Raw genomic sequence first — 18,201 nt, 5'->3', positions numbered from 1 at the left:
AGGTGCCGCCAACCAGTCTGAGCCCGAACAGCGAATGCCTAAGCAGGGAGGAGAAATGTGGCAGAGAGGTTGAAAGATGCACGCAGCCAGAGCGTGAAGAAAGCGAAGAGAGCCCTTTGCGAGGAGTCCATGGACTGTGCCATGGAAGCCAGCAGGAGGTTTTTGTTTCTCCTCCTTTATCTTCGCCTGGGCGTCCTTCAGACTTCCCAGCAAGTGCTCAGGATCGGTGAGTGCCGGGAAGGAGGGTTCGTGAATGTGTGAAGGGATCTTTCCGGTGGTTTTGGTTAGGCTCCTATATCCGTATGGAAAGATTCTCTCACCCCACCCCCCCACCCCCTAAAACAAGCACAAGGAGATCAAGCTTTTGCTATCTGCTGGTTGCCCACAGGGTAGAAGGAATCGATCCACTCCAGTTTGGCCCCAGGTACTTTGCTCCAAAGAAATAATAGACCGGAAACTGGTGAAGAATACCTGGACCTTTCTCTTTTTCACTGGATTTAGACCAACCTTTCAGACACTCCTTGCCTGTTACAATTGCTGGCACTGGATTGCGGTGTGACTATCTGGGCTGGCTGCTAGTCCAAGGATGAAGCAGAGGCTGGCTGAGACCAGCAGAGAGTGCACACTTGACCTTTTGGCCAGGGATGGCTACCTAGGTCCCTCTTACCCAGGAGTTTTGTTTCACTGGCTGATTCCCTCCCTCCAGAGTGGTTTTGTTTCTCCTTATTATTCACTTACTCAGAAGCTTTTTCTCACAGACAGTTGGTGGGAAGACTTAGCAAAGGAAGTTTGTTTCTCTCTGTGTTGTGTATGTATGAGTATGTGTGCGCGCGGCGTGTGCTGCTCCCAGGCGGGCTGACGTCACCAGAGGGGCTTCATTTATTCTTCTCAAGCTGACCAGCTGCGAGTTGACCGGGTTCCTTTAATCGTGCCGGGAGAGGAGAGCCAGCTCGGAGACAGCTGTGATCCAATCAGTTCTAGGTCCACGAGGCAGAAAGTAGCCGAGAAAAGGGGTGCGGGGGTTGGGAGAAGGCACGGGACGGGCTCCCAGCAGCGGCTGCTCGGATTTGCCGTGAGAACTCGTCTCTCCTGCCTCTTCGCTTCCCCGCGTTCGGTCGCTGGGCGGCAGATCGAAAGCGGGAGCCAAGCCGGGTCATTCCTTCCGAGAGGCAACTTTCCCATCGAATGACTCGCTGCCCTAGAGTCGGGGAGACCCTCCGCAGTCCCTCTCGCTTGGCTGGGACGCCAGCGGGAGTGATGGGCTGAAGAAAGGAGGGATCCCCGCACGAGAGAGAGAGAAAGAGAGAGGGAGAGAGAGGGAGGGAGAGGGAGAATTAAAGGAAAATATGAGGTGCCGCCAACCAGTCTGAGCCCGAACAGCGAATGCCTAAGCAGGGAGGAGAAATGTGGCAGAGAGGTTGAAAGATGCACGCAGCCAGAGCGTGAAGAAAGCGAAGAGAGCCCTTTGCGAGGAGTCCATGGACTGTGCCATGGAAGCCAGCAGGAGGTTTTTGTTTCTCCTCCTTTATCTTCGCCTGGGCGTCCTTCAGACTTCCCAGCAAGTGCTCAGGATCGGTGAGTGCCGGGAAGGAGGGTTCGTGAATGTGTGAAGGGATCTTTCCGGTGGTTTTGGTTAGGCTCCTATATCCGTATGGAAAGATTCTCTCTCCCCCCCCCCCCACCCCCTCAAACAAGCACAAGGGGATCAAGCTTTTGCTATCTGCTGGTTGCCCACAGGGTAGAAGGAATCGATCCACTCCAGTTTGGCCCCAGGTACTTTGCTCCAAAGAAATAATAGACCGGAAACTGGTGAAGAATACCTGGACCTTTCTCTTTTTCACTGGATTTAGACCAACCTTTCAGACACTCCTTGCCTGTTACAATTGCTGGCACTGGATTGCGGTGTGACTATCTGGGCTGGCTGCTAGTCCAAGGATGAAGCAGAGGCTGGCTGAGACCAGCAGAGAGTGCACACTTGACCTTTTGGCCAGGGATGGCTACCTAGGTCCCTCTTACCCAGGAGTTTTGTTTCACTGGCTGATTCCCTCCCTCCAGAGTGGTTTTGTTTCTCCTTATTATTCACTTACTCAGAAGCTTTTTCTCACAGACAGTTGGTGGGAAGACTTAGCAAAGGAAGTTTGTTTCTCTCTGTGTTGTGTATGTATGAATGTCTCGGTCAGGGGAACATGTGTTGCATTTTTTCCTCTTTAAAAGAATTTTTGGAATTCTCACCACCAAACCTTTAAAAAGTACCTTTGAAGTCACCAACTATCTTTAGATACATTTTATGTGAGATCCTTTGCTTGTGCTTTCCAGGGAAAGAGAGAGAGTTCCTTCTCTTTAAATTCATTTTCCCAACGTGGAGCCCTTCAGAAGTATGAGATTACAATTCTCACTATTCCTGCCAGCATCACCAGGGGCAGGGTAATTCAAACATCTGAAAGGCACCAGACTGGGAAAGCTGTTCTGTGCTAATTCAAAATAAACAAATATTGAGTGCCATCTGCTTAACCTTCCTTCATTTCGAAGTCACCAAAAACCAGCCGTTTCCCTTTGGCCATGTCAATATTTATATCTGCTAGAATAGAATAGAATAGAATAGAATGGGATGGGATGGGATGGGACGGGACGGGACGGGACGGGACGGGATGGGACAGAACAGAATTTTTTATTAGCCAAGTGTGAATGGACACACAAGGAATTTGTCTTGGTGCATATGCTCTCACTGTACATAAAAGAAAAGATACCTTCATCAAGGTACAACACTTACAACACTTAATGATAGTCATAAGGTACAAATAAGCAATCAGGAAACAATATCAATATAAATCGTAAGGAGACAAGCAACAAAGTTACAGTCATGCAGTTATAAGTGAAAGGAGATGAATGATGGGAACGATGAGAAGATTAATAGTAATGCAGACTTAGTAACTAGTTTGACAGTGTTGAGGGAATTATTTGTTTAGCAGAGTGATGGCATTCAAGAAAAATCTGTTCTTGTGTCTAGTTGTTCTGGTGTGCAGTACTCTATAGTGGCGTTTTGAGGGTAGGAGTTTTTTGCTTTTTGAAGATGCCAACTTCAGGAAACAATCTAGAAACCGGAACTGTGAATAAACAATGTAATAACTAAAATATTAAAACAACTTTCTGACTGGTATGAGATGTTGGCATGGTCATTTAAAAATTAGGAACCAGAAATGGCTACATAGCCTATTCTTCTTTGAGACCAAAAGAGTTAGAGTTGAAATATAAAGAGATTGTCAATTGCCATACTGTTAGATTGATAGGCAATTATGAACTATCTTAATTATATCCTCTTTAGCAAGAATATGCCACTCCATGGTTGAGAAAAAGAGCAAACTTTGTTCCATGGAAATCCAGCAAAGTTCATAGGGAGTGTTTCTTTCTACAGAGGGCTTCTTGGGTCAACAAGTGAATATCAGTTATCAAAAATGTATGTAGAAAATTAAGCAAGCACTACGCAATTGCAAAAAGGGAAGCCAACTTTCTGAATTCTGTTTCTTTGCACTTAGTGACTTGTAAATAGTAGACTAATGTTCTGAAAACCTGACCTAAATTACTATATATTTTAAATGGCTGTAAAGCTATGCTGAAAAAGTTGTTTTCAGGGTATTGTGATAAATTCAATGAAAAGAAGGAAATTCTTGATGAATTTAAGGAGAAATGAGAGTATTGGATAGTGGGCAAATAAGAGTACCAATCAGAGAGAATATTTGTACCTTAGGGTTGAAATGAGGTATCTTTGGTGCTCTCTGAGCTTGGTTGTTTTTTGCAGACATTTCATTACCAAACTGGGCAACCTCAACAGTACGAGTAATGAAACATCTGCAAGAAAACAGCGAAGCTCAGAGAGCACCAAGGACTCCACATAAAGAAGTTTATTGTTGTAATCATGTATCATAACAAAGTGATGTAACATAAATACAATAAAGGAAAATCACAATGAAATAAAATAGAATAAGAAAATAAGTGTGAGATACAAAGAAACAGCCAGGTTAGGGTAGCATTTTAGGGATCAGGTTAGAAACTGGGAAGCCATGAGGGGAAACTGTGGGCCAGTCACTGTCTCTTAGATCTTGGGAGGAGGCAATGGCAAAACCACTTCTGAAATCTTGCCCCCCAAAATAGTAAGAACTTGCCCAGGTCTAGGAGTCAACACTAATCTGAAAGTTATACGTGTATTTGGTTGCATGGTTGCATGGGTGCATATGTGCACATACACAGAGAGAGAAGTTAAAACAAGACATAATAAGGCCAGAACTTTAAAAAATTCTTTCTGCGTTTAAATAATAACAAAATATTAGCAATCTGACTACTGTTGAAAATTTTGAATATTACATATTTAAATCTTGGGATATGATGTTTTTTTTGTCCTATAAACTATAAAATTATTTATCTTCCTTTTCTAAATAGTTATTTGATTTATTGGGGCTGGAGGAAAATATCAATATTTTAATCTTGATTGTCGTGGATAATATGAAAGACATACAGGTCAATTTAAATTATAAGAATTGCTCAAAAATTAATACTGAAGTGCTTTTACAACTAACCTTGATCATGAGAATACTTGTGCAGTTACTTTCACAATATTGCCAGTAAGCCAATGAACTTCTTTCTATTATTAAACTAAAGCTTGATGTGCAATAATAATTTATCAGCTTTATATGACCTGCTTTAGAAATTACTCCAGGAAGAATTAAGGTTACAGCATATAAACTACTTATGTTTAATTATTGCACAAAAATTGCTATGGAGACTTTTTCTGATTATCTAATATGAAAATGACAGGTCAGAAGCTCAGCAATCTACTTCTTACTAAATTTCAGAGCTTCGTTGGAGATCAGCTATAGCTATTCTTAGAGAGCAGCAGGTTCTTGTTATCCTTGAAATCCATGTTCTTTATCTCTGGGGAAAAACACATCAGCACTTATCTTTTTTTATTTTTACAGGCTAAAAAAAGCTTGCCTAGTCTTAGCAGTTAAATGACCGGATTTGAACAAAAGACAAAGTTTTATTATTTTTAAATTGATTATTTTTTGCAGTGTTTGCAAATCCATTAGTTTGAAATCTCTCTCATGTTCATTCACCCTGATACACATGTACTCTCACACAGAGATATAGGGAACATATAGATTTGTTGTTGAAGTATCCTATGAAATAAATAAGACACTATTTAAAAGAGCAGGAGGCCTTTTTAACTACATAAGATGACTAGGGGGAAATGCTCTTTTCCACTATTGCTGTTCTGCAGCTAATATTGTGTGATTCAGGAGTTATTACAGGTACTTCTCTGCTTACAACCATTTATTCAATGTTACAACAGTACTTCATAGTGAATAATGATCAGTTTTCACACCATGACCATTTCAGCATTCCCCACAGTCATGTGATCAAATTTTGGGTACCTGGCAACCAGCATGCATTTAGGATGGTTGCAGGGTCTTGGGATTGTAATTTGCAACTTTCTTAGGGACTTTCCTACAAGCAAAGTCAATGGGGGAAACCAGATTCATTTAATAACTGCATGCCTCACTTAAACATTTCAGTGATTTGCTTAAGAACCACAGCAAAAGAGTCATAAAATGGGGCATGATGCATTTAACAACTTTTTTTTTTTTTGCATTTATATTCCGCCCTTCTCCGAAGACTCAGGGCGGCTTACACTATGTTAGCAATAGTCTTCATCCTATTTGTATATTTATATACAAAGTCAACTTATTGCCCCCAACAATCTGGGTCCTCATTTTACCTACCTTATAAAGGATGGAAGGCTGAGTCAACCTTGGGCCTGGTGGGACTAGAACTGTCTTCTTAGCAACAGAAATTTTGGGCTCAATTGTGCACATAAGTTCAGGACTATAACTATCAAAAGTAGCTGCTGTTGATAGATTAATCATCCATAAAAAGGAATGGCTTGTCACATTATCAACAAAGACTTCTGCCAATTTGATAAATGTCTCAAGCAAAAGAAGACAACATAAACTGCCAAAGAAAGAAAATGTAGAATTCACTTGTTCAGGATCCTGGAGAGCATCTGTAACTACACAAAGTGAAATCCAATCAAAAGCAAAAATGATAGTTCGGCTTAAACCGCAGACATGTAATTTGGTTGATGGGGTTTTTTTAGAAACAGAAGAATTTGGTTTAGCTAATGATGTAAATGTTTGGAATATATAAATGATTTTTTTTTGCATCTCTTCTATAAAGTAGAGATAGGAATTATCTGATTCCCATTTCCAGCTAGCTAGTTCAAACCAAAACATCCAGTTTTAAATTAGAGCTTTAAACTGTAGCAATAAAGGAGAATATTTGTAGTTTAGGGTTGAAATGAGGGGTTCTTGGTACTCTCTTAGCTTGCTTGTTTTCTTGCAAACGTTTCATTACCCTAACTAGTCTGACCAGCACTGATGATATTACCTAGTTAGGGTAATGAAACCTTTGCAAGAAAAGTGTGGCAGCCCTGAAGATCCAAAGAAAAAGATGGCCTCCAGGGCTGACAATAGTAATTGAGTTATTGGACAGCCTAAGTGCACAACACAGTTCTAATTCCTGAAGGACACATGTGTATAAAATCAATCCAGTACACATTTATGAGGTCCATATATACATTAATATATATAGTTAAGATTTGGTTGAACCTTCCTAGATGTCTGAATGATAGTATTTGAGGATGAGTTCCAAGACTCATTCATTCTAGCTGATAAAATTATCACTTCTTGGAAGAAATCTCTGTTCAAAACTTTCAGCATCTTTACTTAATAAAACAATCCTTCAGTGGAGAAATCATCTCTGAATATAATGGACATTTGACTGTACTCAAATTTGGAAAGTAAATCCAATTGCAAATTGTAGAAGGTAAAGTTGCTAAAACTGCATATGTAAGGTTTTGATGGTACTAAAATTAAATATCAGATCTTGCCCTATAGTGATGCAGTTTAGAAGACATGAACTACTTTGATTATCCCAAAGCTATATTCAATGTATTTAACCATTAAAACATTTGCAAGCAGTAGAATGCCTAGTAGTGGAATAAGTATTCAAACTGCAATTTATTGAATGTATTTTTCTAGCTTCTATTCATTCCAAATGGTGCTTGGGCACCATCTTTTTGAAAACCTTAGTGAAAGGAAAGAAAGAAAATTACACTGGAATATTGATAAATATAAAGATTGTGGCATTTTTATTATATAATATTTTGATTTCAGCAAGTATCTGACATTATTTCCAAGTACGTTGAACAAAAGCTTCCCTTTGATAGATGAGTTTACAACACAATTGCCAGCAATAACATATATTTTGTCTATATAACTATAAGCCCACAGACATTCAAATATATTACAAAAAAACAAAAACAGAGTTCATGCACCCAATACACTTGATTTAGCATTAAGCAATTTCCATTTCTGTTCATGGCAGGAAAAGCATTCAGATGTTATCATTTCCATGCTATGATATTTCAAGGAGATAGACTGGGATACAATTCTGTTCATTTCCTGAATACAAAAAACTTTCATGCAAAGGATGGATGTGCACAGATTCACTGGTCATCCTGAGGTTCTGATTTGAAGCTCTAGATTTTTGCAGAAGTGTCCAATTCATGACAGTAGTCTCCTGTTGTCCAGCACAAGAAAAAATACAGATGTCCATAATTTTATTTTTATTACAAGGTGGTAGATTTTTATAAAATCAGTGTTAAGTGCTTTTAAGTTATCCATTACATTGTTGTTTGGATTAGAGTTTGATTAAATCTGAAGTAAAAATAGTGTCTTCTGTCTTGCAAAATTTCTTTTTTATTTATAAAAAAGTTTTATTTTTACATTCATATCCAACAACTCATCCAATGTACAGTCATATACAATTAGTCGGGCTTGCCCAGTCACCACCCCCTCCTTTTAACTCTCTTCCCTCTTCTACCTTCTTCTACTTTCCAGACCTTCCTCCCCTTCTCTTATCTACATCCTCTCCTCCCTCCACCCTATATCTTCCTTCTCCCTCTTCTACCCCTCTTCCTTCCTCTTCTCCCTCTTCTCCCCCTCTTCCCCTCTTTCCTACCTCCTACTCTCTCCTCTTTTCTCCCTCCCCACCATTCTAAAATGGTAGCTGGGCAGACTCGACCCTACATTAATTATATTTATACATCTTCAATAATCCCTGTACATTAACCATCACTCCATCCTCTACCCTCAACCCCCCCCAATTCCCCTCTCCCTTATGCCGTACCCCCCACCCAACTTCTCAGAACAAAATGCAGGGTATCAAAACTAACAATCATAATCCAAAATAAATCTTAAATTATCATCTCTAGTCACTCCACACATAATCACACTCTCAATTCCCCTCTCCTTCAAAAATATATCTAATACAAAATATTTCCTAAATTTACTCATATGCTATTCAATATTTTTTTATCTGATACTTATTTTGAATATAATCAGTCCACATTTTCCATTCTAAAATATATTTTTCGTGTGTATAGTCTTTCAAATAAGCAGAAATTTTTGCCATTTCTGCCAGAATTGATACTTTGAGTGTCCATTCTTCAATTGTAGGTAATTCTTCTTTCTTCCAATATTGAGCAATCAAAAGTCTTGCGGCTGTTATTAAGTTCAAAATCAATTTAGTCTCTATAGCTGTACAATCCATAATTATTCCTAGTAGAAAGAACTGTGGAGTAAACTTAATCTTCTTTTTCAGAATGTTCTGCATGATCCACCATACTTTAATCCAAAATGCTTTAACTTTTTTATAAGTCCACCATATATGGCATCTTCACAGTCACATCTCCAACATCTAGCCTGTACATTTGGATACATACATGACAACTTTTTGGGGTCTAAATGCCATCTATAAAACATCTTATAAAAATTTTCTCTCATATTTTGTGCTTGTGTAAATTTAACATTCCTCACCCAAATTCTTTCCCAAGTTTCCAACATTATTGGTCGCTGAAAATTTTGTGGCCACTTAATCATACAATCCTTAACCAATTCAGTCTCTGAGTCTATTTCTACTAATACATTATACAACCTCTTAATATGCTGTTGACCTTGATCTCTCATTTGTTTTAACAAATTATCCTCAGTTTGCTTAATACCTATTTTTTTATCTAATTTCCATCTAGCTTGTAATTGTCCACATTGAAACCATGTATAATTTTTCCCTTCTTCCCCCATCCTTTCTCTGGATTTTAATTGTAATTCCCCCTTTTCCATACAAAGGAGTTCTTTATAGGTTACTACCTCCATCAATGTCTTGCAAAATTTTAAGCATGTTGTGAGTATATTCTTTTGTTTTGTTCTCCGAAGTGGCATTTATCAAGGTGCTATTCTCTGAATTCAGTGAAGTTGTTTGTTTATTACTAATTTATATCTCAGTACAATGACATGACTCTGAATGATGGAAAAAGAAATGAAAAGAAGAAAAAATGATTAAACATTTATTATAAAGTTAAAATACAAGAAAATTAAGGAAAATTAAGAAAACAAAAATAAATTAAGGATCACATATACTGTAACAGTAAAACATTGCAAGTAAAAGATGGCACAGACAGTGCAAGTTCTGTCCAGGGAAGTTTAGAGAGTGATTTCCACTTTTAAGGAAAATATCAAGAGAAATAAGGTGGGAATGTGAAAAAAAAATTGGGAAATATGTCACTTGTGTTTTGTTTTATGAAAAGAGTATAGAATACATAGTTAAATCAGGCAAACTAGCTAATAAGGCTCACAAAGTATGATAACACAGTTGCTCACATTGGGGTATAATTTGCCTCCAAATGGACCTGAGGCAAGACTAGAACTCATAGTTTCCAGATTTCTAGCCTAATACTTTAACTAATACACCAAACTGCCTCTCTCTCTCCCCCTCCCTCCCTCCCTCTCCCTCTCTTATTAGCAAAAATAAAAAATATTTAATTGTCAAAAATACACTAAAAAGCAGGCAAAAACAATGAGAAATGATGAAAAAGCAAGTATGTATATTATCTATATATCTCTAACCAAATGAAACAAAACTCAGAGATAGTTCTAGAGCTATTGGGAACCATTTTTTTTTATTTCTTTTTGTCACAACAGTATACACAAACAATTGTCATAGATAAAACAACATATCTTGAAGAAAATATATATATATATATATATATATATATATATATATATATATATATATATATATATATAAGTAAAAAAAATGCATCAACTATATTAATTTGATATAATGAAGGGAACAATAGGACAGGAACGGTAGGCACTTTTGTGCTCTTATGCACGCCCCTTATAGTCCTCATAGGAATGGGGTGAGGTCAATAGTAGACAGTTTTCGGTTGAAGATTTTGGGATTTTGAGTAGAGACTATGGAGTCAGGTAATGAGTTCCAAGCATTAACAACTCTGTTACAGAAGTCATATTTTCTGCAATCAAGTTTGAAGCGGTTGACATTTAGTTTGAATCTATTTTTTGCTCTTGTAATATTGCGATTGAAGCTGAAGTAGTCTTTTATAGGAAGGATATTGCAATAGATGATTTTGTGTGTTAAACACAGGTCATGTCGAAGTCGACGGAGTTGTAAGTTTTCTAATCCCAGAATTTCAAATCTGTTGGTATAAGGTATTTTGTTGTTTTCGGAGGAGTGAAGAACTCTTCTAGTAAAATATTTCTGGACTCGTTCTATTGTATTTATGTTAGAGATGTGGTATGGGTTCCAGACGGATGAGCTGTATTCAAGAATAGGTCTGGCAAATGTTTTGTATGCTCTAGTTAGTAGTGTAGAATTTTTAGAAAAGAAGCTGCGTAAAATATTGTGGCTTTACATGGAGTCCTTGACTTATGACCACAATTGAGACTGTAATTACAGTTGCAAGTTGTTATGGTTGTAAGCAGTGGTGGGATTCAGCCAGTTCGCACCACTTCGGGAGAACCGGTTGTTAACTTTCTGAGCAGTTTGGCAAACTGATTGTTGGAAGAAATCATTAGGGCAGAGAACCGGTTGTTAAATTACTTGAATCCCACCACTGGTTGTAAGTTAAGGCACCATATAACCAGGCTCAATTGGATCTTTCAATTGGATAAAGGATCTTTCAATGGCTGGTTATAAATCAAGGACTACCAGTAAACCTTTAATGTTCATAATAGCAGCAGAATAGAGATTATAAGTAGGAGTCTAAGAGACCCCTCCTCTATTTTACATCATGAAAGAAAAAATTGGGAAATATGTCACTTGTGTTTTGTTTTATGAAAAGAGTATAGAATACATAGTTAAATCAGGCAAACTAGCTAATAAGGCTCACAAAGTATGATAACACAGTTGCTCACATTGGGGTATAATTTGCCTCCAAATGGACCTGAGGCAAGACTAGAACTCATAGTTTCCAGATTTCTAGCCTAATACTTTAACTAATACACCAAACTGCCTCTCTCTCTCCCCCTCCCTCCCTCCCTCTCCCTCTCTTATTAGCAAAAATAAAAAATATTTAATTGTCAAAAATACACTAAAAAGCAGGCAAAAACAATGAGAAATGATGAAAAAGCAAGTATGTATATTATCTATATATCTCTAACCAAATGAAACAAAACTCAGAGATAGTTCTAGAGCTATTGGGAACCATTTTTTTTTATTGTTTTGGTCACAACAGTATACACAAACAATTATCATAGATAAAACTATATATCTTGAAGATATATATATATATATATATATATATATATATATATATATATATATATATATAAGTAAAAAAAAATGCATCAACTATATTAATTTGATATAATGAAGGGAACAATAGGACAGGAACGGTAGGCGCTTTTGTGCTCTTATGCACGCCCCTTATAGTCCTCTTAGGAATGGGGTGAGGTCAATAGTAGACAGTTTTCGGTTGAAGATTTTGGGATTTTGAGTAGAGACTATGGAGTCAGGTAATGAGTTCCAAGCATTAACAACTCTGTTACAGAAGTCATATTTTCTGCAATCAAGTTTGAAGCGGTTGACATTTAGTTTGAATCTATTTTTTGCTCTTGTAATATTGCGATTGAAGCTGAAGTAGTCTTTTGTAGGAAGGATATTGCAATAGATGATTTTGTGTGTTAAACACAGGTCATGTCGAAGTCGACGGAGTTGTAAGTTTTCTAATCCCAGAATTTCAAATCTGTTGGTATAAGGTATTTTGTTGTTTTCGGAGGAGTGAAGAACTCTTCTAGTAAAATATTTCTGGACTCGTTCTATTGTATTTATGTTAGAGATGTGGTATGGGTTCCAGACGGATGAGCTGTATTCAAGAATAGGTCTGGCAAATGTTTTGTATGCTCTAGTTAGTAGTGTAGAATTTTTAGAAAAGAAGCTGCGTAAAATATTGTGGCTTTACATGGAGTCCTTGACTTATGACCACAATTGAGACTGTAATTACAGTTGCAAGTTGTTATGGTTGTAAGCAGTGGTGGGATTCAGCCAGTTCGCACCACTTCGGGAGAACCGGTTGTTAACTTTCTGAGCAGTTTGGCAAACTGATTGTTGGAAGAAATCATTAGGGCAGAGAACCGGTTGTTAAATTACTTGAATCCCACCACTGGTTGTAAGTTAAGGCACCATATAACCAGGCTCAATTGGATCTTTCAATTGGATAAAGGATCTTTCAATGGCTGGTTATAAATCAAGGACTACCAGTAAACCTTTAATGTTCATAATAGCAGCAGAATAGAGATTATAAGTAGGAGTCTAAGAGACCCCTCCTCTATTTTACATCATGAAAGAAAAAAATTGTAGGTGGAATGATGCATCCAATGCTATTTGCACAACTTCCCATATTTAAGATGGAATATTAAGGAGAAATATGGAGAAATGTGGGTGTTTCATCCCACATTCATGCTCTCTGCTGCCTCTTCTAGTTTTTTTGGTAGCTGCTAGGGTAAGATATCCTCTGCATGATTCTTTTCATTCAGACAATTCACATTTCCTTTCTGCTGTGGTCATTGTCCATCTCTGTTGCTTTTGAGCCCAATTCATATAGCTGCCTTCTGCCAGAGGAACAATGAAGCAGCTGGAAGTTGCTGCCCTTCTCCGTTGCTTTTCTATTGAGGAAACAGGGACATTGGTAATGACAGGAAAGTTTGGGAAATGCAATTCTGGAGAACTTCCGACCATGGTACTGACGATGCTCAGTAAGCTCAGTAAGTGTCTGTTGCCACTGAAGGTTAGACTTCTTCACACATGAAATAATAAACACATCGGACAGTAGTCTGTCTGTAATAAAATCCCAGAAAGACATTCTGCAGTGATATATGCTGAATGCAAATTCAGTTCATTTAGTCATATTGCCCAACATTGCAGGCTATGCTTTAAAACAAATATGAATGTTTGGAAGCAGAATTTATGTTCAGATCCTTCTGCTGGATCATCAGTTACACGTACACACAACACAACAGATACACCCACACAACATGTTGGTTCAGCAGCTGGACTAAGAAGGTCAGCATAGCACTTGGTGATTTAACAAACCTGACATCTTATTTGAGAACTACCATCCCTTCACTTTCCTCTGATAGATGCTCAGTGATAGCAGAGCGCTGACAATGTGAGCCACCAGGCAACAGCGTTCCCAGAAATCTATTTATCTGGATTGGAACTCTCCTATATCATGTTCATTTCTATAGCCCTCCCTTTTCCTTCCGCTAGACGTTCTTATACATACAAATGACTAAAAGGGAAACAATACTCATACATTTGCTGCTTTGACATGAAAAGTACAGTACTCATCACTCTTATGAAGCTTATAAGGAAACACAGATATTACCATAATAGCATATGGTCAGGTATTCTGCTTTGATTAAAATGTGTAGGTAATTGTGTATATTTGCTAACACTTTAAAGAACTCTTTAATATTTCCTAGCAATGAAATCCCTACAGGATTTTTTTCAATCCTGTAATAATAAAATAAATAAAATAGAATAGTTGTAATAATTAGCTGCACTAGTTTTTTAAAAACTGATTTGATTTTTTGACTCTTATAGTTCTCGTTCTGTTCAATATGGGTTATATTATTATTATTATTATTTATTATTATTTATTTGATTTTTATACCGCCCTTTTCCCGAAGGACTCAGGGCGGTGTACAGGCAAAGTAAAAACAGGCAATACAATATACAATTTAAAATGCAAATTAAAAAACTTATTTTATAATTGGCCTAAAAAATTTAAAATATAACACTATACATCAGTGCTTCTCAAATAGTGGGGTGGGCCCCCCGGGGGGGCGCGAGGCTCCATAAAGGGGGGCGCATTTGACCTCGGCAAACACTGTCATAACAAGCTAAGCCCCGTGTTTACAGTCGCGCGGGGGGCGTGAAAAATGTTTTCTTCTTCCTAGGGGGGCATGACAGAAAATAATTGAGAAGCACTGCTATACATGATGTGAATAATATATTCACTTAATTCAGTTCTGTACAGTAAGTGTAAGTGGAGATATTTTCATATATAACTTTTTCTGCCTCTCTTAATGTTTAAATAAAATGTTGATTCTGGCATCAGATTTGTCTTCTTTAGAATTCTCGGATTGACTTAGCAATGAATTTCACTCTTTTTGCAATGAACACCTGAACTAAACATTGTATGAAAAAATATTCTCAAAATTAGGGCAATCTTCTTTGATTTCTTTAAAGTTGATGTTATTCTTTATTCATAGCTTGAATTTTCTTCAGGAAGTTTCTCTGTTAAAAAAAATATGTATATTGTAACAATGCATCCTTACAATTTTGATTTCAGATATCAGTGATCAGACCGTAGTATTCCAGCTAGCATACCTAAAGATGGTCCAAATTAAAAAGCATTCCAAACAATTCCACCCACAACAAGTTGTCAGCATAATTATATGGCCTTTACAAAAGCAGAGGCAGATTGTAAGATATCACAAGTCTACAACATTGAAGTAAACCACTAAAATCACAACTTCCAGCTTTCATCACTGAAAGTTTCATTCAAGATAGACTACATCAGAAATTGCCTTTTTGCAATTATGTTTAATCATCTGTATGCAGATACTTAGAAAGGACATTCAAAACTATTTGTGAAGATGTAATATAACAAAGAACTACCTTAGCATATCTTTGTACCTTAACTACACATGCCTAGTTAGAGATCCACAGATCATTAATCATTAAACTCAGTATTTGAGGAATTCACAATCTAGCCCTTCAGAGACTTATATCTTTCACTATTCATACTATCCAGTATGGATAAGCTTCACTGATTTATGAAAAGGCAATCAGATGGTAATTTGTTTTTAGTTTTTAATCTTGTAACACATTAAAAAAATCAACAGAAAAAACTGCATTTAGAAAATGTGATTTTTTAAAAAAAGTTTTTCCCCTCATAAACGTATCTTAACTGTACAGTTTCTAACTGTATCTAACATATATATATTCTTTTAGTTTTCATACTAATACAGTTTTCATCCTAAGCAATTTAAGTATATTCGGGGTTGCTCTTCTACCATTTCATCTCCCTTGTTTTACAACAATCCTTCTCCCTCTCCTCACTTTCCTTTCCCTCCCTTCTTCCATCTACTCTTCTACTTTTTTCTTTCCTCCCCATCTTCTCCTCTCCTTCCCCTTCCTTTCCCCTATACGTCCCTTCTTCCTCCCTTCTAACCTTCTCTTCTACTCTTGTTTCCCTCTCTTTCTTCCTCTCCTTTTTCCTTTCTTCTTTCTCTCTCTATTTTTCCTCTCTTCTCTCCTCTATCCCTCTCCATTCTCTCTCTGTTGTATTCATTTTCAGTTTAGTATTTTCCAAAGTGGTATTTGAAGCAATCCTGATTTTTACTTTCTTTTCAATTACTTTTTCATTTTACGAAATTCACACTTATCATGATAAATGTACATTTATATAATAACATTTTCTTTCTCCCCCCCTTCCCCTTTTCCATTTACACAGGTGTCTTCTGGGTTTCTATTTATTTTTCGTCTTCTCTCTCATTTACTTATACCTTATCTAATTTATTTCGCTGTAATCTTTTATTCATATTTCTTTTCTAACCATACATAAAATCGTCCCATGTCTTGAAATACATTGATTCCTCTTTGTCTTTTATTCTCAATGTTAATCTATTCATTTCTGCACATTCTAAAATCTTCTTTATTACCTTTCCTTCTGATGGGATTTTTTCTGTCTTCCACTTTTGTTCAAATATAATTCTTGCTGCTGTTATTAAGTAACTAATCAAATATGTATCTTCTTTGCTATATTTCTCCAGTAATATACCCAATAAAAATGCCTCTGGTTTTAATTCTATACATTGGTGCAACATTTCTTCTAACCATGCCTGTTTTCTAACCCAATAATTTTTTGCTTCCGTACATGTCCACCACATATGATAATATGATCCCGGCAATTGAAAACATTTCCAACATTTAGCTGATTTATCCTTAAACTTTTTTGCTAATCTTTCTGGTGACATATGCCATCTATAAAACATTTTATATAAATTTTCTTTATATGCAGTTTCCATTGTTAATTTATAATTCCTTTCCCATAGTTGTTCCATCTCTCTAGTTCTATCGTATAACCAAAGTTTTTTGCCCATGTTATCATTGTCTCTTTTACTTCTTTCTCTTCTAATCTAATTTGCAATAAGTAATTATACAATTTCTTAATCATTTTTTCATCTGTCCCAGTCACTATCTCGTGACTCAATTCTGATTTTTCCAAATTAAAACCATACTGTTTCAAATCTTTATCATATCTTGATTTTATTTGCAGTCGTGTATACCAATCTGTCTCAATCCCTTGTTTTTCTAGTTCTTGTTTCTGTTTTAATTGTCCCTTCTCTGTTAAAATATCCTTATATCTCACAATATTTTTCATGTTAATCATATTTGGATGTGTCAAAGCTTCTATTATTGAAAGCCACATTGGTATCTTCATATAATGTCTTTCTTTCACTGTTTCTCATGTTGTTAACAAATCATTCCTTATGTAATGTCTCTGAAAATACCCATGTATCTATTTTTTCCATACCAAAGAAAAGTGTGCCACCCTAGTTGCAAATCATGTCCCTCCAGAGTCAATATTCTCATATTTCTCAATAAAATCCATTCTTTAACCCAGGTTAACGTTGCCGCTTGATAGTATAGTTCCCAATTTGGTAGGCCAAACCCGCCTCTAGTTCTAGAATCTTGAAGCAGTTTAAGTTTAATTCTTGCTTTTTTCCCTTGCCATGTATATTTCCACATCATTTTGTTCAAATTCTCAAAATATTTTTTCCTCCAACTTTATCAGTTTGGAACAAGAACAAGATTCTTGATAGTATATTCATTTTAATTAACGATATTCTTCTCATTAGTGATAATTGCAGATTTTTCCAATTCTCCAAGTCTATTTCAATTTGATTTCTCAGTTTATAATAATTGTCTTCCTTCACCGTTATTCACCTTGAAGTTAATTGAATACCCAAATATTTCACCTTCTTCACTATTTGAACATCTAACTTCTCCATAAGTTGCTTTTTGTGTTTTTCTCTCATATTTTTAACTATAATTTTTGTCTTGTCTTTATTAATTTTCAGTCTGACTACTCCGTATTCCTCTATTTGCTCAATTAACTTTGGATCTGTTTCTGTTGTTTCTTCCATGATAAACACTAAATCATCCGCAAAGGCTTGTAGTTTGTATTCTTCTTTTTTGATTTTCATTTCTTTTATATCTTTATCTTGTCTTATCTTTCTGTTTAAAATTTCTAATGTCAATATGAATAGCAATGGAGATAATGGACATGGATATCCTTGTCTAGTTCCTTTTCTAATATTTACCTTTTCTGTCATTTCACCATTCACAATCGCCTTTGCCAATTGGCAAAAATATATATAGTTTTAACCATATTTATAAACCTATCCCCAAAGTCCATCATTTGAAATTATGTAGTCATAAATTGCCAGTTCACATTATCAAATGCTTTCTGTGCATCCAAAAATAACAATGCCATTTGCTTTTGTGGATGTGCTTCATAGTATTCCAATGTGTCCGATATAATTCGCGTATTATCCCTAATCTGTCTTTTAGGTAGAAAACCATTCTGATCCGGATGTATAAATTCATTTAATAGTCTCTTCAATCTTTCAGCCATAATTGATGCAAAAATTTTGTAATCTGCATTTAATAATGAGATTGGTCTATAGTTCTTTATTTGTTGTAAATTTGATTCTT

General features: G+C 36.4%; 1 protein-coding gene across 1 annotated transcript in view; it reads left to right on the top strand.

The window, feature by feature from the left end:
- The first annotated feature begins 1,361 nt into the window (after positions 1–1,361).
- Positions 1,362–18,201, top strand: part of GRIK1 (glutamate ionotropic receptor kainate type subunit 1) — a 181,260-nt gene continuing 164,420 nt past the window's right edge. The window contains exon 1 of the mRNA XM_058184958.1: positions 1,362–1,575. Coding sequence (XP_058040941.1) covers positions 1,479–1,575 — 97 coding nt within the window. The 5' untranslated portion in view covers positions 1,362–1,478. The remainder of the gene's footprint in view (positions 1,576–18,201) is intronic.

This window comes from Ahaetulla prasina, chromosome 5, assembly GCF_028640845.1.
Source record: "Ahaetulla prasina isolate Xishuangbanna chromosome 5, ASM2864084v1, whole genome shotgun sequence".
NCBI lineage: Eukaryota > Metazoa > Chordata > Lepidosauria > Squamata > Colubridae > Ahaetulla > Ahaetulla prasina.
The sequence above is the reverse complement of the archived record's forward strand: the minus strand, read 5'-3'. Positions and strand labels throughout refer to the sequence as shown.